The 12830-nt window shown below is 57.3% G+C and overlaps 1 protein-coding gene across 1 annotated transcript in view; it reads left to right on the forward strand.

Moving 5' to 3' along the window:
- Nucleotides 1–12830, forward strand: part of Ep400 (E1A binding protein p400) — an 82144-nt gene that overhangs the window by 33719 nt on the left and 35595 nt on the right. Inside the window, exons 13-20 of the mRNA XM_047562797.1 lie at nucleotides 274–363; nucleotides 4266–4373; nucleotides 5191–5381; nucleotides 5523–5700; nucleotides 7685–7821; nucleotides 10372–10541; nucleotides 10935–11109; nucleotides 11199–11335. Of these exons, the coding sequence (XP_047418753.1) occupies nucleotides 274–363; nucleotides 4266–4373; nucleotides 5191–5381; nucleotides 5523–5700; nucleotides 7685–7821; nucleotides 10372–10541; nucleotides 10935–11109; nucleotides 11199–11335 (1186 nt within the window). The remainder of the gene's footprint in view (nucleotides 1–273; nucleotides 364–4265; nucleotides 4374–5190; nucleotides 5382–5522; nucleotides 5701–7684; nucleotides 7822–10371; nucleotides 10542–10934; nucleotides 11110–11198; nucleotides 11336–12830) is intronic.

Below are 12830 nucleotides of genomic sequence, written 5' to 3' on the forward strand. Positions count from 1 at the left end.
AGGTACAGGCTGGGCGTGGCCCTCCTCCTGGGGACGGGTCCCAGAGTCGGCGCTGGCTGCATGCCTGTGGATCTCTGCAGAGGGCTGGCAGTCAGTGGGAAGTCGATGGCACTCCCTGTGTGAGAGGAGGGCAGAGCGTGCTCCAGGGCTGGCCAGGCCGTTCCTGTGTCCACTCGCGGTGTCTTTAGTAGCAAGGCTGGCAGTTTGGTGAGGGATATCAGGTGCTCCCCGAGAGTCCAGCCTGTCCCTGACCTTTGGTGATGCCCATTCCAGTGGAAGATGAAGAGGAGACCATTGAAGAGGAGGAGGCGCACGAGGGGCTTGTGGACCACCACATGGAGCTCTCCACCTTGGCCAAGGAAGGTGGGCTGCCCTTGTCCTGCTTACAGTTGCCTTCTTAGACATTAGAGGGGAGGCTGTCTGCAGAGGAGCAGGCCTCTTCTGAAAAGGGGCTAATTCTTTTTGTGGTGCTGGGAATTGAACCCAGGGCTTTGCACCTGGAAGGTAAGTGCTTCACCACTGAGCCGTGTTCCCAGCCTGGCACAAGTATGTTTAAAAACAACACGTCAGACACAGGGGAGCAGCACCCAGTGCCACGGTGCCAGGGCACCTCCCAGTTCACGAGGAGCAGCACTGGTTCCCGCAGCAGTCGCTGCCCTCCCCACCTCCACCTCTGCGGCCCTGGGCTGTGGGTTGCGGCCCGCCTTCCCACTCGGCTCCTCAGGTGTGCCATTGGACGTGGGACCTCGTCCGCAGGGCCCTGCGTGTCCACAGGTGAGGTCTGTGCTAGCTCCGCCTGCTGCTGCGCCACACCCAGCACGCTGCACGGACTGCCTTGGAGGTTTTCCCTGGAGGTTTTGAGCAGCATCCTTTGATGGCTAGTGAGGGCGTACTTCCTGTGGTTCCACCTCTGTTTCTCTTGGCCCCGTTTTAGTGTTGGGTTTTCTCTTCTTACCTACTTGTGCGTGTTCACTGTGTGTTCTGAGCACTACTTCTGATTTATTTAGTTTTGTACTAGGGATTGAATCCAGGTGCTCTGCCACTGAGCTCCACGCACCCCACCCAGCCCTTTTTATGTTATTCAGAGACAGAGTGCTGCTCAGGTGCCAGGCTGGCCCGGAACCTGCTTTGGTCCCCCTGCCCCAGCCTCCTGGGTCCTGGGATTGCCCTTGATCTCGTGCCCAGCAGCTTGGCTGAACTCCTTCCTTGGTCTCTGCAGAGCAGAGGGGCAGAGTTCTACCTGCTGGCAGATCCGTGTGTGCTGCCACCTGAGGCGGTGGTCAGGCTGCCTTGCTCTCTGACGTCTCCCTTGCTCTGCGGCTAGTGTGTGCGGGACCTGGCCTGGCGTGCGCTCTGGTCTTTGTTACCACTGTGGGGAGGCGTGGTGGTGGGGGTTCTGGGCCCCCGCGGGCCCCCTGTGGGCTGAGGCGGGGCCTCTCCAGGTGCGTGCACTTGGTCCTTCAGCCAGTATTCCCGCCCTGCCTGGGCCTGTGCTTCTGGCACCAGGGTGGTGGCCTGGGTTCTGCCTGGGGTCAGTTGCAGCGGGCTGCATTCAGGTGTAGCCACACTCTGAAGCCCCTCGTGTCTGCTGCTTGACTTGCCTGCTCAGGCTTTGGTCAGTGCCCTGGTGCCGCTGTGCACAGTGTGGCCCAGGCTGGCCGTGGGCTGCAGTGTCAGGTCGCTCTGACCTGGGACAGGATGCGGGGGCTGTGCCGGCATGACTGGTTGGGGAGCAGCACAGGGCTCTTTCCTTCTGCTTGGTACCTGAGAGCCACGCCGTCTGGGCGTTTGTCAGCTTGGTCTAAGTGAACTTTGCTGGGTGTGTCTCCCTTGCTGTGTGTCCTGACGGCCCTCCCCTGTTCATGCCCTCTCTGTTCCCTTGAGCACTCTACCCAGGTTTGTCCATGTCCTCATCCTTTTTACCTTGAGCCTGTGTCTCGTTTTTTGTTTTGCCATTTTCTGCTGTTAGTGTTTCTTTGGCTTTTTTTAATGAACCCAGGATGCTCCTCCACTGAGCTGCTCCTCGGCCCTTCTTTGCCTCACTTTTCTCGCCTCCTGGCTGGCCTGGGACTCGGGATCTTCCTCTGCTGCCTCCTGAGTGCCTGGGAGTGCGGGTGCACGCCACCGCCCCCAGCTCTCCTGCTCTGGGGTTTACCCTTGTAATCTTCTGACTTCTCAAGGTGGATGAGCTTGCCCGTTTTTAATCACCTCCTTGACATCAGCAGTACAAGATCTCTTTCTTGTCTTCTGATTCAGTTTGAAGCATTTCTGGTTTCCCTGTGTATGTTTTAATTGCCCTGCGACTCAGATGTGTCTGACTTCCAGGCAGCACAGGGTTTGGCTCATTGTCATTGCTGCGCCACCTGTGCTGGGATTGGTGGTGGAGCAACACCCCTCCTACCGTCTGCACTTTGTAGCGGCTTCTCGGGACCAGCCCCCCATGTCCACATGCCCCTCATCAGCACGCAGGCTGACCAACTGCTTTCTGCTGGGTGTCCCCTTGCCCTGCAGGCGGAGCCAGCTCCTGTCGTGGCAGTGGGCACGTTTCTGCCCCTTCCTGCCAGTTTTCACTTTGTATTTTCTGTTTCGTGAACTGCTCTCAGCTCTTCCTCGTCAGTGGTCAGCCTGTCCAGTGCGTCTTACATTCCTGTTAGCACGTTTGCGGGTGCCGTTTTTTCTTGGGGTGCAGGGTGGACTCAGGGCCACTGAGTGCATGCTGGCCAGTGCCTGCCACTGAGCCCTTCACTGGCCTGTGCCCGGCGAGTCCACATGTGGATTTTTTGAGGGCCTAGTTCTACTGTCATTAGAGTCCTGGCTTCTTCTGGTGGCAGGTCATTGATTTGGGAACCAGTAACGAGGTTCCTCCAGAGAGGGGCTCTGTTAGCTTCTCATCTCTGCTCCTTCAGGCGGAGCATGCTGGGCAGAGCTACAGCGGGTCCCGGGCACTTGGTGTGGCCTGCTGTGCTGACTTGACTCCACAGCCGTTCATGTGCAGTGTGCCTGCAGCGGTGGCCTGCCCCGAGTGTCATTGTCCCCTCACTTAGATGGCCGTGTGTGGCCCTGTGAACATGAACCTGGGGCAGACCTCCAGTCCCTCTGTGGGAAGCATGAGATGATCTCGAGGCATTAGACTTTGAAACTCTTCAGCTTCTTACCCTGGTTTCCAGGAAAGTGAGGCTGGGCTCTCCGTCCCAGCAGGCTCGGGTCCGTTGGTGTGTTTTGGCAGTGGTGTGGTTTTGAGGTGGTCGCTGATGTGGACGGCTGGCCGTGCCCTTCCGGTTTCTAGAGGTGCCTCCAAGCCCGCCCTGTTGTCTCTGTTTTGTGTGAAACGTCTTCAAGTTCTTCACCAGTGGCCCTTGGGCTTTTAGTGTAGTAGATTTTTTCAAGTGGTTAGGGTGAGTGTAAGGAAGCTTTGGCCTTTGGCCATACATTTTGAACTTTTTTTCTGTTACATTTTTATTTGATACTTGGCGTTTTAGTGTATCTTAATCATCTGCTATTTTCCACCCATGGTATTCATTATTTTTCTTGTGCAGGTACTGAACCTAGGACCTTGCACACACTAGGCAAGTGCTCTACCTCTGAGGTACACCCCAGCCCTTTTTAAGTTTCAAGGCAGGGTTGGTCGAGTTGCAGGGCTGGTCTCAGTGTGCAATCCTCTGCCTCAGCCTCCTGTCTAGCTGAGATTACCGGTATGCACCACCATGCCCAGCCACATTTTCATTTATGGGTATTACCATACATTTATTAGATGATTTCAGAAAAACAGTTTTGGTTGTTTCATGAATGAAAATTGTTTTCTCATTTTATTTCAAAGATTCTCATTCTGCTTTATGAAGAAAATATTTAAACCTTGTATCAGTAATGACAACCCTCTTAGTTTTTAGGAAAACAATAAATGTGCTTTTAGAAATTGCAAGTTTTGGATATCCTTAATCCAAAAACCCAAAATCTGAAATACTTTGAAATACAAAATTTTTTAAGCACCAAGAAAATGATGCTTAAAATATTTTGGATTTTGGAGCATTTGGGATTTCAGATTTTCTGATTCAGGAATGCTCAAGTAGTAGAGTCTATGCAGATTCTTTCAAAATCTGAAAATCTTAGAAATCTGACACACTTGTGGTCCCAGGCATGTCAGGTAAGAGATGCAGCCTCTGCCACCGTGCCAGGCACCTTCTGAAGCAGGGAAGGTGTGCACCTCCTTCCTGTGGGGCTCACCAGGAGCAAGTTGTTGTTCCTTCTTCTTCCTGTGGTTTTTCCAGCTGAGTTGCCCCTGATGGATCTGATGAAATTGTATGAAGGCGCCTTTCTGCCAAACTTCCAGTGGCCCCAGCCTGAGCCCGAGCGCGAGGAGACGAGCGGAGAGGAGGGTAGGTGTGGCTGTGGCGAGGAGCCCGGCCGGAAGCTGGAGACTGACACAAAGCCTTGGTTTGCCTCTCCTTTAGTTAAGCATATTTACTGGATCACCTTTTATTGAATCGGCTTTCAATTCTGTGCTTTTTACTTGTTAACTTATGAACTAGTTATAAAGGGGTGGGTTGTTCCCTGTAGTTTATAAGGGGTCGTTGTTTTATGGACCTAGGTTTTTATCATATTTCTCCAAGCTGTTCTGTGTTAGCTTAACTTGTGTCAAGCAGTTTCACTTAGCATTAATGGATATTCCAGACACATACCCAGAATACGCCACAAATCTCTGTCTATCCTGTTCTCCTTCCCCTTAGATATAGACGTGTGGGCAGGGGTGGGGCCCTCAGAGGCCAGGGCAGGTGCCGAAAGGTCCCTGAGGAGCTCAGACCCTAAAGGACCTCAGAGCCTGGGGTGGGGAACTAGCCGCTTCCTCTCTCCAGACGGGTAGACATCCTGGCTTCTCCTTTCTTGGCATTGGAGGCAGGCATTTGCCATAAGCCTCCCCATGACGCTCGCTGCCCGTCGATTCAGAGCCCACTGCCAAGTGCCCGCCAGCGTGGGCCAGACATGCTCTTGAACTCCTCAGGGGTCCTGAACGTGGTGCTGCACAGCGCTGCACACTGCTGGCCAGACGACGTGGCAGAGCACGGGGTGGGTCACAGACAAGAAGGCTGCCGCCTGCTTCTGTGTTTCAAGTGCTCCTCCTCCTTTCCGTCCTCTTTCCAGCGTGTAGGCTCATAGACGCAGTCTCGCCCCCAGCGCCGTTTCTTCTTGTTCCAGATGCAGAAGGCGGCTCCAGCGACAGGGAGAGCCGGAGGGACTCGGTCCTCATAGACTCGCTCTTCATCATGGACCAGTTTAAAGCTGCAGAGAGAGTGACTGCCGGGAAGCCCAACACCAAGGACATCGCAGAAGTCACTGCAGTGGCCGAGGCGGTGCTGCCCAAGGGCAGTGCCCGGGTCACCACCACGGTGAGGCGCTGGGCGAGTGGCTGCAGACCTGCTCCACCTCAGCCACCCGTGTGGCGGGAGCGGCAGTCCTGCCCATCCCCGCGGGCGCCAGGTCTGCTGACGCTCCTCACCGGCAGGCGCCCTCTGCTGTCCTTGCCACAGGTGAAGTTCAGCGCGCCCTCCTTGCTCTATGGTGCTCTGCGGGATTATCAGAAGATCGGGCTGGACTGGCTGGCCAAGCTGTACCGCAAGAACCTCAACGGCATCCTGGCGGACGAGGCCGGACTGGGCAAGGCGGTGCAGGTCATCGCTTTCTTTGCTCATCTCGCTTGCAACGAAGGTGAGTGCCCGCCATTCCCGCCATTCCTGTTGGTCAGGCATGTTGGCCGAGCCTAACTGTAGGACGGGCCTCGGCTTGTCCTGGTCTCCCTGGCCCTGGGACTGGACCAGGGTGCTCTACCGCCGAGCAGCAGCCCGATCTTTTTCATTTTGTGTTTTGCAATGGGTCTCTGATAGCTAGAATCACAGGCCTGCACCACGCTTGGCTCACAATCAGTTTCTAAGTACATAAAAGTGCTTCAACTTCTGGGTTTCTTATTTTCTTCCATTATTTTCTCTATTTTGACCCAGTAGTTTACATTTAAATGTAACCCTTTAAAATAAATTCTTATGTACACCTAATTCAAGATTGGAAAGCCTCTAGCCTTGCTGTTTTGTCAGGTGAAGGACACATAAGGACGGCAGTCCCTCTCTCCAGGGGCTGTGCTGCGAACCCCAGGTGCCTGAGCCTCAGCAGCTCTGCCCTGTGCCACCTTTTCCCTGAGCTGCGGACGTCCTCTCTGGGCACAGGCATGGCCAAGGTGCATTGCAGCTCTGGTGCTTAGTGTGACTGGAACACCAGCGCTGTGATGCTGTGGCCCTCAATCTGATGGCCAAGAGGGCTCCCAAGTGACAGCTGAGCAGATGGTGCCTGTGGCGTGGTCTGTACATGGAGTGCGCGTCCTGAGCGGGAAGGAGAGGTGGGGCGCAGGTGGCTTGCGCTCAGGGTGCTCACGTTTACTTCTGCAGTCTCTGGAGCCCAGGGTGGTGGGTGACCACCATGGTAGAGACTAGAGGTCACAGACAGGCAGGCGGAAGGGTCAGTGTGGCCTCGTGCTAGGTCAGTGTAGCGCAGGCCCCCGTGTGGGGGAGGGGGACTCCCGCCTGCTCTGCTGGCGGCTGCAGAGGCCGGAAGGGGCAGGGCTCACTCAGCTGAGAGGTGGCGGCTGCCAGGAGGATGCAGGTCTGCAGGTGCTGGGAGGAGGAACACGAGCCTGGGCCGCCTGCGCTGGCGTCGACCAAGCGTTTCTCTCAGGAGTCGGGCATGTTGCATTCACCTCACAGTGTCCACGTTGTTGTCTCTTGGCTCCTGCTCCCTGGATAGCAGGAAGCATCCAGAGCAGTGCTGTTAGGAATGCTGATCAGCCACATGGTTGGTCCCAGGCTCAGCACCACCATGTGCTCGGGGTTTCCTTTCTCCTTCTGAAGGAGAAGAAGTGTCCCCTCCCTGATGGTGACCATGGGCAGAGTGGCAAGCGTCCTGTCCAGTGCCTGCCTTGGCAGACACATTGATGCGTGCAGGCTTAGCCATGTTTTCCTCCCGGGAGCAGCATGGTGGCCACAGGCCAGGTGTCCTGCCTGGTGCTGGGGCATACTGGACCTAGGAGCCTGTGCAGGAAGGGCCGTGCTCTGTTCTGCATGCAGTTCCTGCCTCTGCTTGGGCCCATTTGTCCCTGGCATGAACCTTCCACGTGACCAGTAGCAGTGTTCCATGCTTCCCTGGCTATAGACATACGTATTTTTAAAGTCTGCCATTCTGTTTTTTAACTTGATATGTGTTTCAGTTACAGTACAGAAGTTGAAATTTGCTGTGTTTGTGTTACTCTGAGTAGCTTTAAAGTCCTGAGTTTTCCCACTACCTGCTTCGGGTGGCTTGGGTATGCTGTGGCCAGGGATCAGAGTCAGTGAGGAGCATGGGCCCGTGCTGTCAGGTGCCTGCTCCGGGAGGCCACAGCTGCTCCTCTGCTCCTGTCTGTGGTTTGCAGGGACAGCTCTTCCCAGGCTTCCAGTGGGGTTCACGTGATCTACACCAGCCTGGTTCTTGCTACCAGACCTTCAGCGGTGCTCCTCGGGGGCCTGCCACCTGCAACAGCACAGCAGGACAGGCCTGCACAGTCTGGGTGTGGCTTCCCTTTGTGATTGGTGTCCATCCACACTGGTCCATTTGACACCTGCTATTTAAGCGTCCAGACGGGGTGTGTTGTTTTAAAGTGATTCTTTTGCAGGTAACTGGGGGCCCCATCTTGTTGTCGTGAGAAGTTGCAACATACTCAAGTGGGAACTTGAGCTGAAGCGCTGGTGTCCTGGGCTGAAAACCCTGTCCTACGTCGGCAGCCACAGGGAGCTCAAGGCCAGGAGACAGGTACCCCACCCGTCTCCCTGTCCTGTGTCGGCAGCCACAGGGAGCTCAAGGCCAGGAGACAGGCACCCCACCCGTCTCCCTGTCCTGTGTCGGCAGCCACAGGGAGCTCAAGGCCAGGAGACAGGCACCCCACCCGTCTCCCTGTCCTGTGTCGGCAGCCACAGGGAGCTCAAGGCCAGGAGACAGGCACCCCACCCGTCTCCCTGTCCTGTGTCGGCAGCCACAGGGAGCTCAAGGCCAGGAGACAGGCACCCCACCCGTCTCCCTGTCCTGTGTCGGCAGCCACAGGGAGCTCAAGAGCAGGAGACAGGTACCCCACCCGTCTCCCTGTCCTGTGTCGGCAGCCACAGGGAGCTCAAGGCCAGGAGACAGGTACCCCACCCGTCTCCCTGTCCTGTGTTGGCAGCCACAGGGAGCTCAAGAGCAGGAGACAGGCACCCCACCCGTCTCCCTGTCCTGTGTCGGCAGCCACAGGGAGCTCAAGAGCAGGAGACAGGTACCCCACCCGTCTCCCTGTCCTGTGTCGGCAGCCACAGGGAGCTCAAGAGCAGGAGACAGGTACCCCACCCGTCTCCCTGACCTGTGTCGGCAGCCACAGGGAGCTCAAGAGCAGGAGACAGGTACCCCACCCGTCTCCCTGTCCTGTGTCGGCAGCCACAGGGAGCTCAAGAGCAGGAGACAGGTACCCCACCCGTCTCCCTGACCTGTGTTGGCAGCCACAGGGAGCTCAAGGCCAGGAGACAGGCACCCCACCCGTCTCCCTGTCCTGTGTCGGCAGCCACAGGGAGCTCAAGAGCAGGAGACAGGTACCCCACCCGTCTCCCTGTCCTGTGTCGGCAGCCACAGGGAGCTCAAGGCCAGGAGACAGGTACCCCACCCGTCTCCCTGTCCTGTGTCGGCAGCCACAGGGAGCTCAAGAGCAGGAGACAGGTACCCCACCCGTCTCCCTGTCCTGTGTCGGCAGCCACAGGGAGCTCAAGAGCAGGAGACAGGTACCCCACCCGTCTCCCTGACCTGTGTCGGCAGCCACAGGGAGCTCAAGAGCAGGAGACAGGTACCCCACCCGTCTCCCTGTCCTGTGTTGGCAGCCACAGGGAGCTCAAGAGCAGGAGACAGGCACCCCACCCGTCTCCCTGTCCTGTGTTGGCAGCCACAGGGAGCTCAAGAGCAGGAGACAGGCACCCCACCCGTCTCTGTTTCTGCACACCCCAAGTAAAACTGAACATAGAACCAGCATGATTTTCGTGGAATGTGAAGATGTGCTCCTTAATGGATATTGAGTGCCCCTGATCCTGAGCTGCCAGGCCTGCAGGTTGTTGGGGTTGTGAGCCCCTCAGCCACCCCATCATGGGGAGCACCAGATTTCCTTCCAGGGCTGTGGTGCTCTCTGCCTCAGGGCCACACTGATTTCCATCAGCATGGGTGAGAGGTTGTGACACACCTCCCGAGTTGTGAACTACAGGTGCACAGGTGGTCTCCATGGCAGCATTCCCAGGAATATTCATGACTCGAAGAGGAACTTCCTCTTGTCCCCCTGCAGACTCTGGTACTGGGCTCAGCCAGTGTGCACTGCCCGCAGGTTTCACTGTCTTGAGTTCTGGCTCACTGGAGGGACTGGAGCAGCAGGCCTGGAGGAGCGAGTGCCAGCCTACTGCCTCTCAGTCTGTGCCAGAGATCGCATACTTGTCACACACAAACACAGGCCTTTGTTCTTGGTGATTAGGAGTCCGAGGCCGGGCCATCAGCAGGTTTTATGTCCCGTGCAGGCCTGGCATCAGCTGCCAGGTGGCTCCTCACTGCTGTGTCTGCGTGTGGGGCTTGTGCAAACCTCAGCTGGCTCCCTGTGGCCTTGGTCAGGGTCTCCCACCCACCCGCGAGGGCAGAGAAGGCCTTGCCTCTGGTACTACACAGCAGGCATTCAGCTCATTAGGCATTTTGGAGGGGACACATTCAAACCAAAGCTCTACACCCACTTAGTAACTTGCCTTTAAAAAGCTTGATAAAGTAGTCAGCTGCCAGCAGATGTCTGCATTTCCATGCACGTTTTCACCTGTCCAGATTGTCACTCCAGAAGCTGTCCCTCTCAGGGTCTCCTTTAGCAATCTCCTCTTTGGGCTTTTTTTTTTTTTTTTTTTTTTCCGGTACCAGGACTTGAACCCAGGGTTGCTTAACCACTGAGGCACATCCTATATCCCTAGCCTCTTTTTTATATTTCATTTGAGACGGGGTCTCTCTGAGTCGTTAGGGCCTTGCTAAGTTGCTGAGACTGGCTTTGAACTCGCCATCCTCCTGCCTCAGCCTCCCGAGCCGCTGGGATCGCAAACGTGCGCCCCTGTGCCGACTGATCTCTGTATTTTCCACATGGTAGTTGTCACTGCCTCCCAGGCCCTCGTGGTCTGTCAACAGAAGGGCACTGGCTTGGAGGCACAGGCAGTGGGCCAGCGCAGCCAGTTTGGTGTGGCGGCAGGTTGCCAGGCACCGCAGGGAGCTCTGGCGGTGATGAAGGGGCAGGGCGCAGGCCAGGTGGAAGGTGGCTTCTCTCTGCTGCAGGAGTGGGCCGAGCCCAACAGCTTCCACATCTGCATCACCTCCTACAAGCAGTTCTTCAGGGGCTACACCGCCTTCTCGCGAGTGCGCTGGAAGTGCCTTGTCATCGACGAGATGCAGCGTGTGAAGGGCATGACCGAGCGGCACTGGGAAGCTGTTTTCTCCCTGCAGAGGTCTGTGCCGCTCAAGGGCTGGGCGCTGTCCTCTGTCCCCAGGGCTTTGTTGCTGTGAATCCTCTGGAAGAACCCAGGGAGCTGCCTTTCAATCCAGGAAGTTGCCCTGCACCTTTATCAGGGCCTGGGGGCTGGGGAGGTCCCGCAGCTGTTGGTCAGCCCTCAGGACGCATGTGCTTTGTGCCCCTTCTCAGAGGCCGCCAGAGAGGACGGCTGTGAGCCGCCTCCTGTTTGCCAGCCTTGAGTGCTACATTCTCCTAGCTGGCCGTGCTGGCTGGCAGGCACTGACTGTGCTGAGCATGCCCCAGCCCCTTCGGTATTGAGTCAGGGTCTCGTTCAGCCACCTGGTGGCCTGGCCTGTGGTCCTCCAGCATGGCCGTGTGTTGTTTGCAGCCAGCAGCGTCTGCTTCTGATTGACGCCCCACTGCACAACACCTTCCTGGAGCTCTGGACCATGGTGCACTTCCTCATCCCTGGGATATCCAGGCCTTACCTGAGCTTCCCCTTGAAAGCACCCAGTGATGAGAACCAGGACTACTACCACAAGGTGGTCATAAGACTACACCGGGTACGTCTGGTCTGCATGGAACGGAGGTGCCCTGCCGGAGACGTGACGTGGCATGTCCCGGGAGAAATGCAGCTGTTGTTTTCCTCCAGGTGACACAGCCATTTATTTTGAGGAGGACTAAAAGAGATGTGGAGAAGCAGCTGACAAGGAAGTACGAGCATGTCCTCAAGTGCCGTTTGTCCAGTCGGCAGAAGGCCCTGTACGAGGATGTCATCCTGCAGCCTGGGTGAGTGCTGGCTCAGCCTGTGCCCTGTCCCCGCGTTGGCTCCAGGGACCTCAGTAGGTGCTCCTGTCTATAAGTCTGGGTCCTGGAGCGGCCTCACGGACGCCCCTGCTTGTTTCTCTTGGGCTCGGTCTGGTCCACTCCCTTTGCCACTTAGTCGCCACATGTGTGGCATTGTGTCCACTGCAGCTCTTGCGGGGGCTGCCTGGGGTGCCCAGGATCGGCCTGCAGTGCTGGCTGGCTCAGGCGACACTTTGACAGCTCACCCTTGCACCAGCCGCTGGGGAACTGGGACCTGGGGCAGCTTGCTGTGTGTGGGGAGCAGGTCAGTGGGCACAGTACGCCTGTTGTGGACAGACATCTGTGGCCACAACAGGTCACATCATGCCTGGGCTCTGTCCAGCCTCCTCTCCGCCCCCAGCCAGGGAGAGGTGGTGAGTGAGACCATGCCTGCATGTCCTCTCAGAGTGGACTGCTGTGGACTTCGTGGCCTCTCTTGACTGCTGGGTTCTTTTGGTTGGGCTTGGTGTTTTCCTGTTTAAGGAGAACAAACACAAGAAACATGGAAACTGGATTCCAAAGATTTTCTTTTTTGGTGTTGAACCTGCTTCAGCCTCTGGCGTGGCTGGCATGGCAGGCGTGGCCACCATGCCTGACTGGGAAGGACTTGGGTCTGTTACGTAGTGTTTTCTCCCTGCTGTCTACTCAGAGGCAGCTGAGAACGGCAGTCTCCAGTGCTGCCTCTGGACCTGTCGCTTCTGTCAGGGGCCCTCTCCTGGCTCCATGTGGGAGAACAGCCAGGACCCTCAGGAGGTCCCGTGGCAGAGCTGGGCAGGTACAGGGCGAGCGTGTGGCCCTGGTCTTAGCTGTGGCTGGATAGCTCGGGAGGCAGAGAGGCAGTGGGTGCGAGACCTGGTGCCGATGTTTGGCTGTGGGCCCTGCGGCCCCTCGGCTCCTGCCGCCCTGCTGCTGGTGTGCAGCAGTGTCCCTGGGTCCCGAGGGCAGTGTTCCAGAGTCTGCAGTTCTCAGCGGTGCGTGGCACCCTGTATGCCTCCAGGAAATGGCTGGGCCGTTTCCGGAGCACGACGGAAGGCCTGCCAGGAGCTGAGGACCAAGCCAGTGTGCAGATGACTGGCCTGCTCGCTGCTCAGCACCTGTGCCCCTTCAGTGGGAGAGCAGCAGGGGGCCCTCTAGACGTGTCGCTGACCAGCCCCTGGGAACCTTGTGGGAACTGGACAGAGGAACTGAGCTCTGCCAGCTGTGTGGCTGGCGTTGCCCTCTGCCAGCTGTGGAGGAGTGGACCAAGCAGCAGGGAGGCAGCTCCTCTTGAGACAGGTGCCAGCACAGGGATTCGTGGCATGAGGTTTTCCTTCTGCCCAGCCCAGCCCTGTGTGGAAAGCCTTGCTGGGTGGGCTCAGGGCTCTTCCCTGGTTGTGCCCACCGTGTTGGACTCTGCTTGGGAGTCACATCTGTCGTGGAGGCGTGAGGGTCCACGGCA

The sequence above is a fragment of the Sciurus carolinensis genome, chromosome 8 (genome assembly GCF_902686445.1).
Source record: "Sciurus carolinensis chromosome 8, mSciCar1.2, whole genome shotgun sequence".
Lineage (NCBI taxonomy): Eukaryota > Metazoa > Chordata > Mammalia > Rodentia > Sciuridae > Sciurus > Sciurus carolinensis.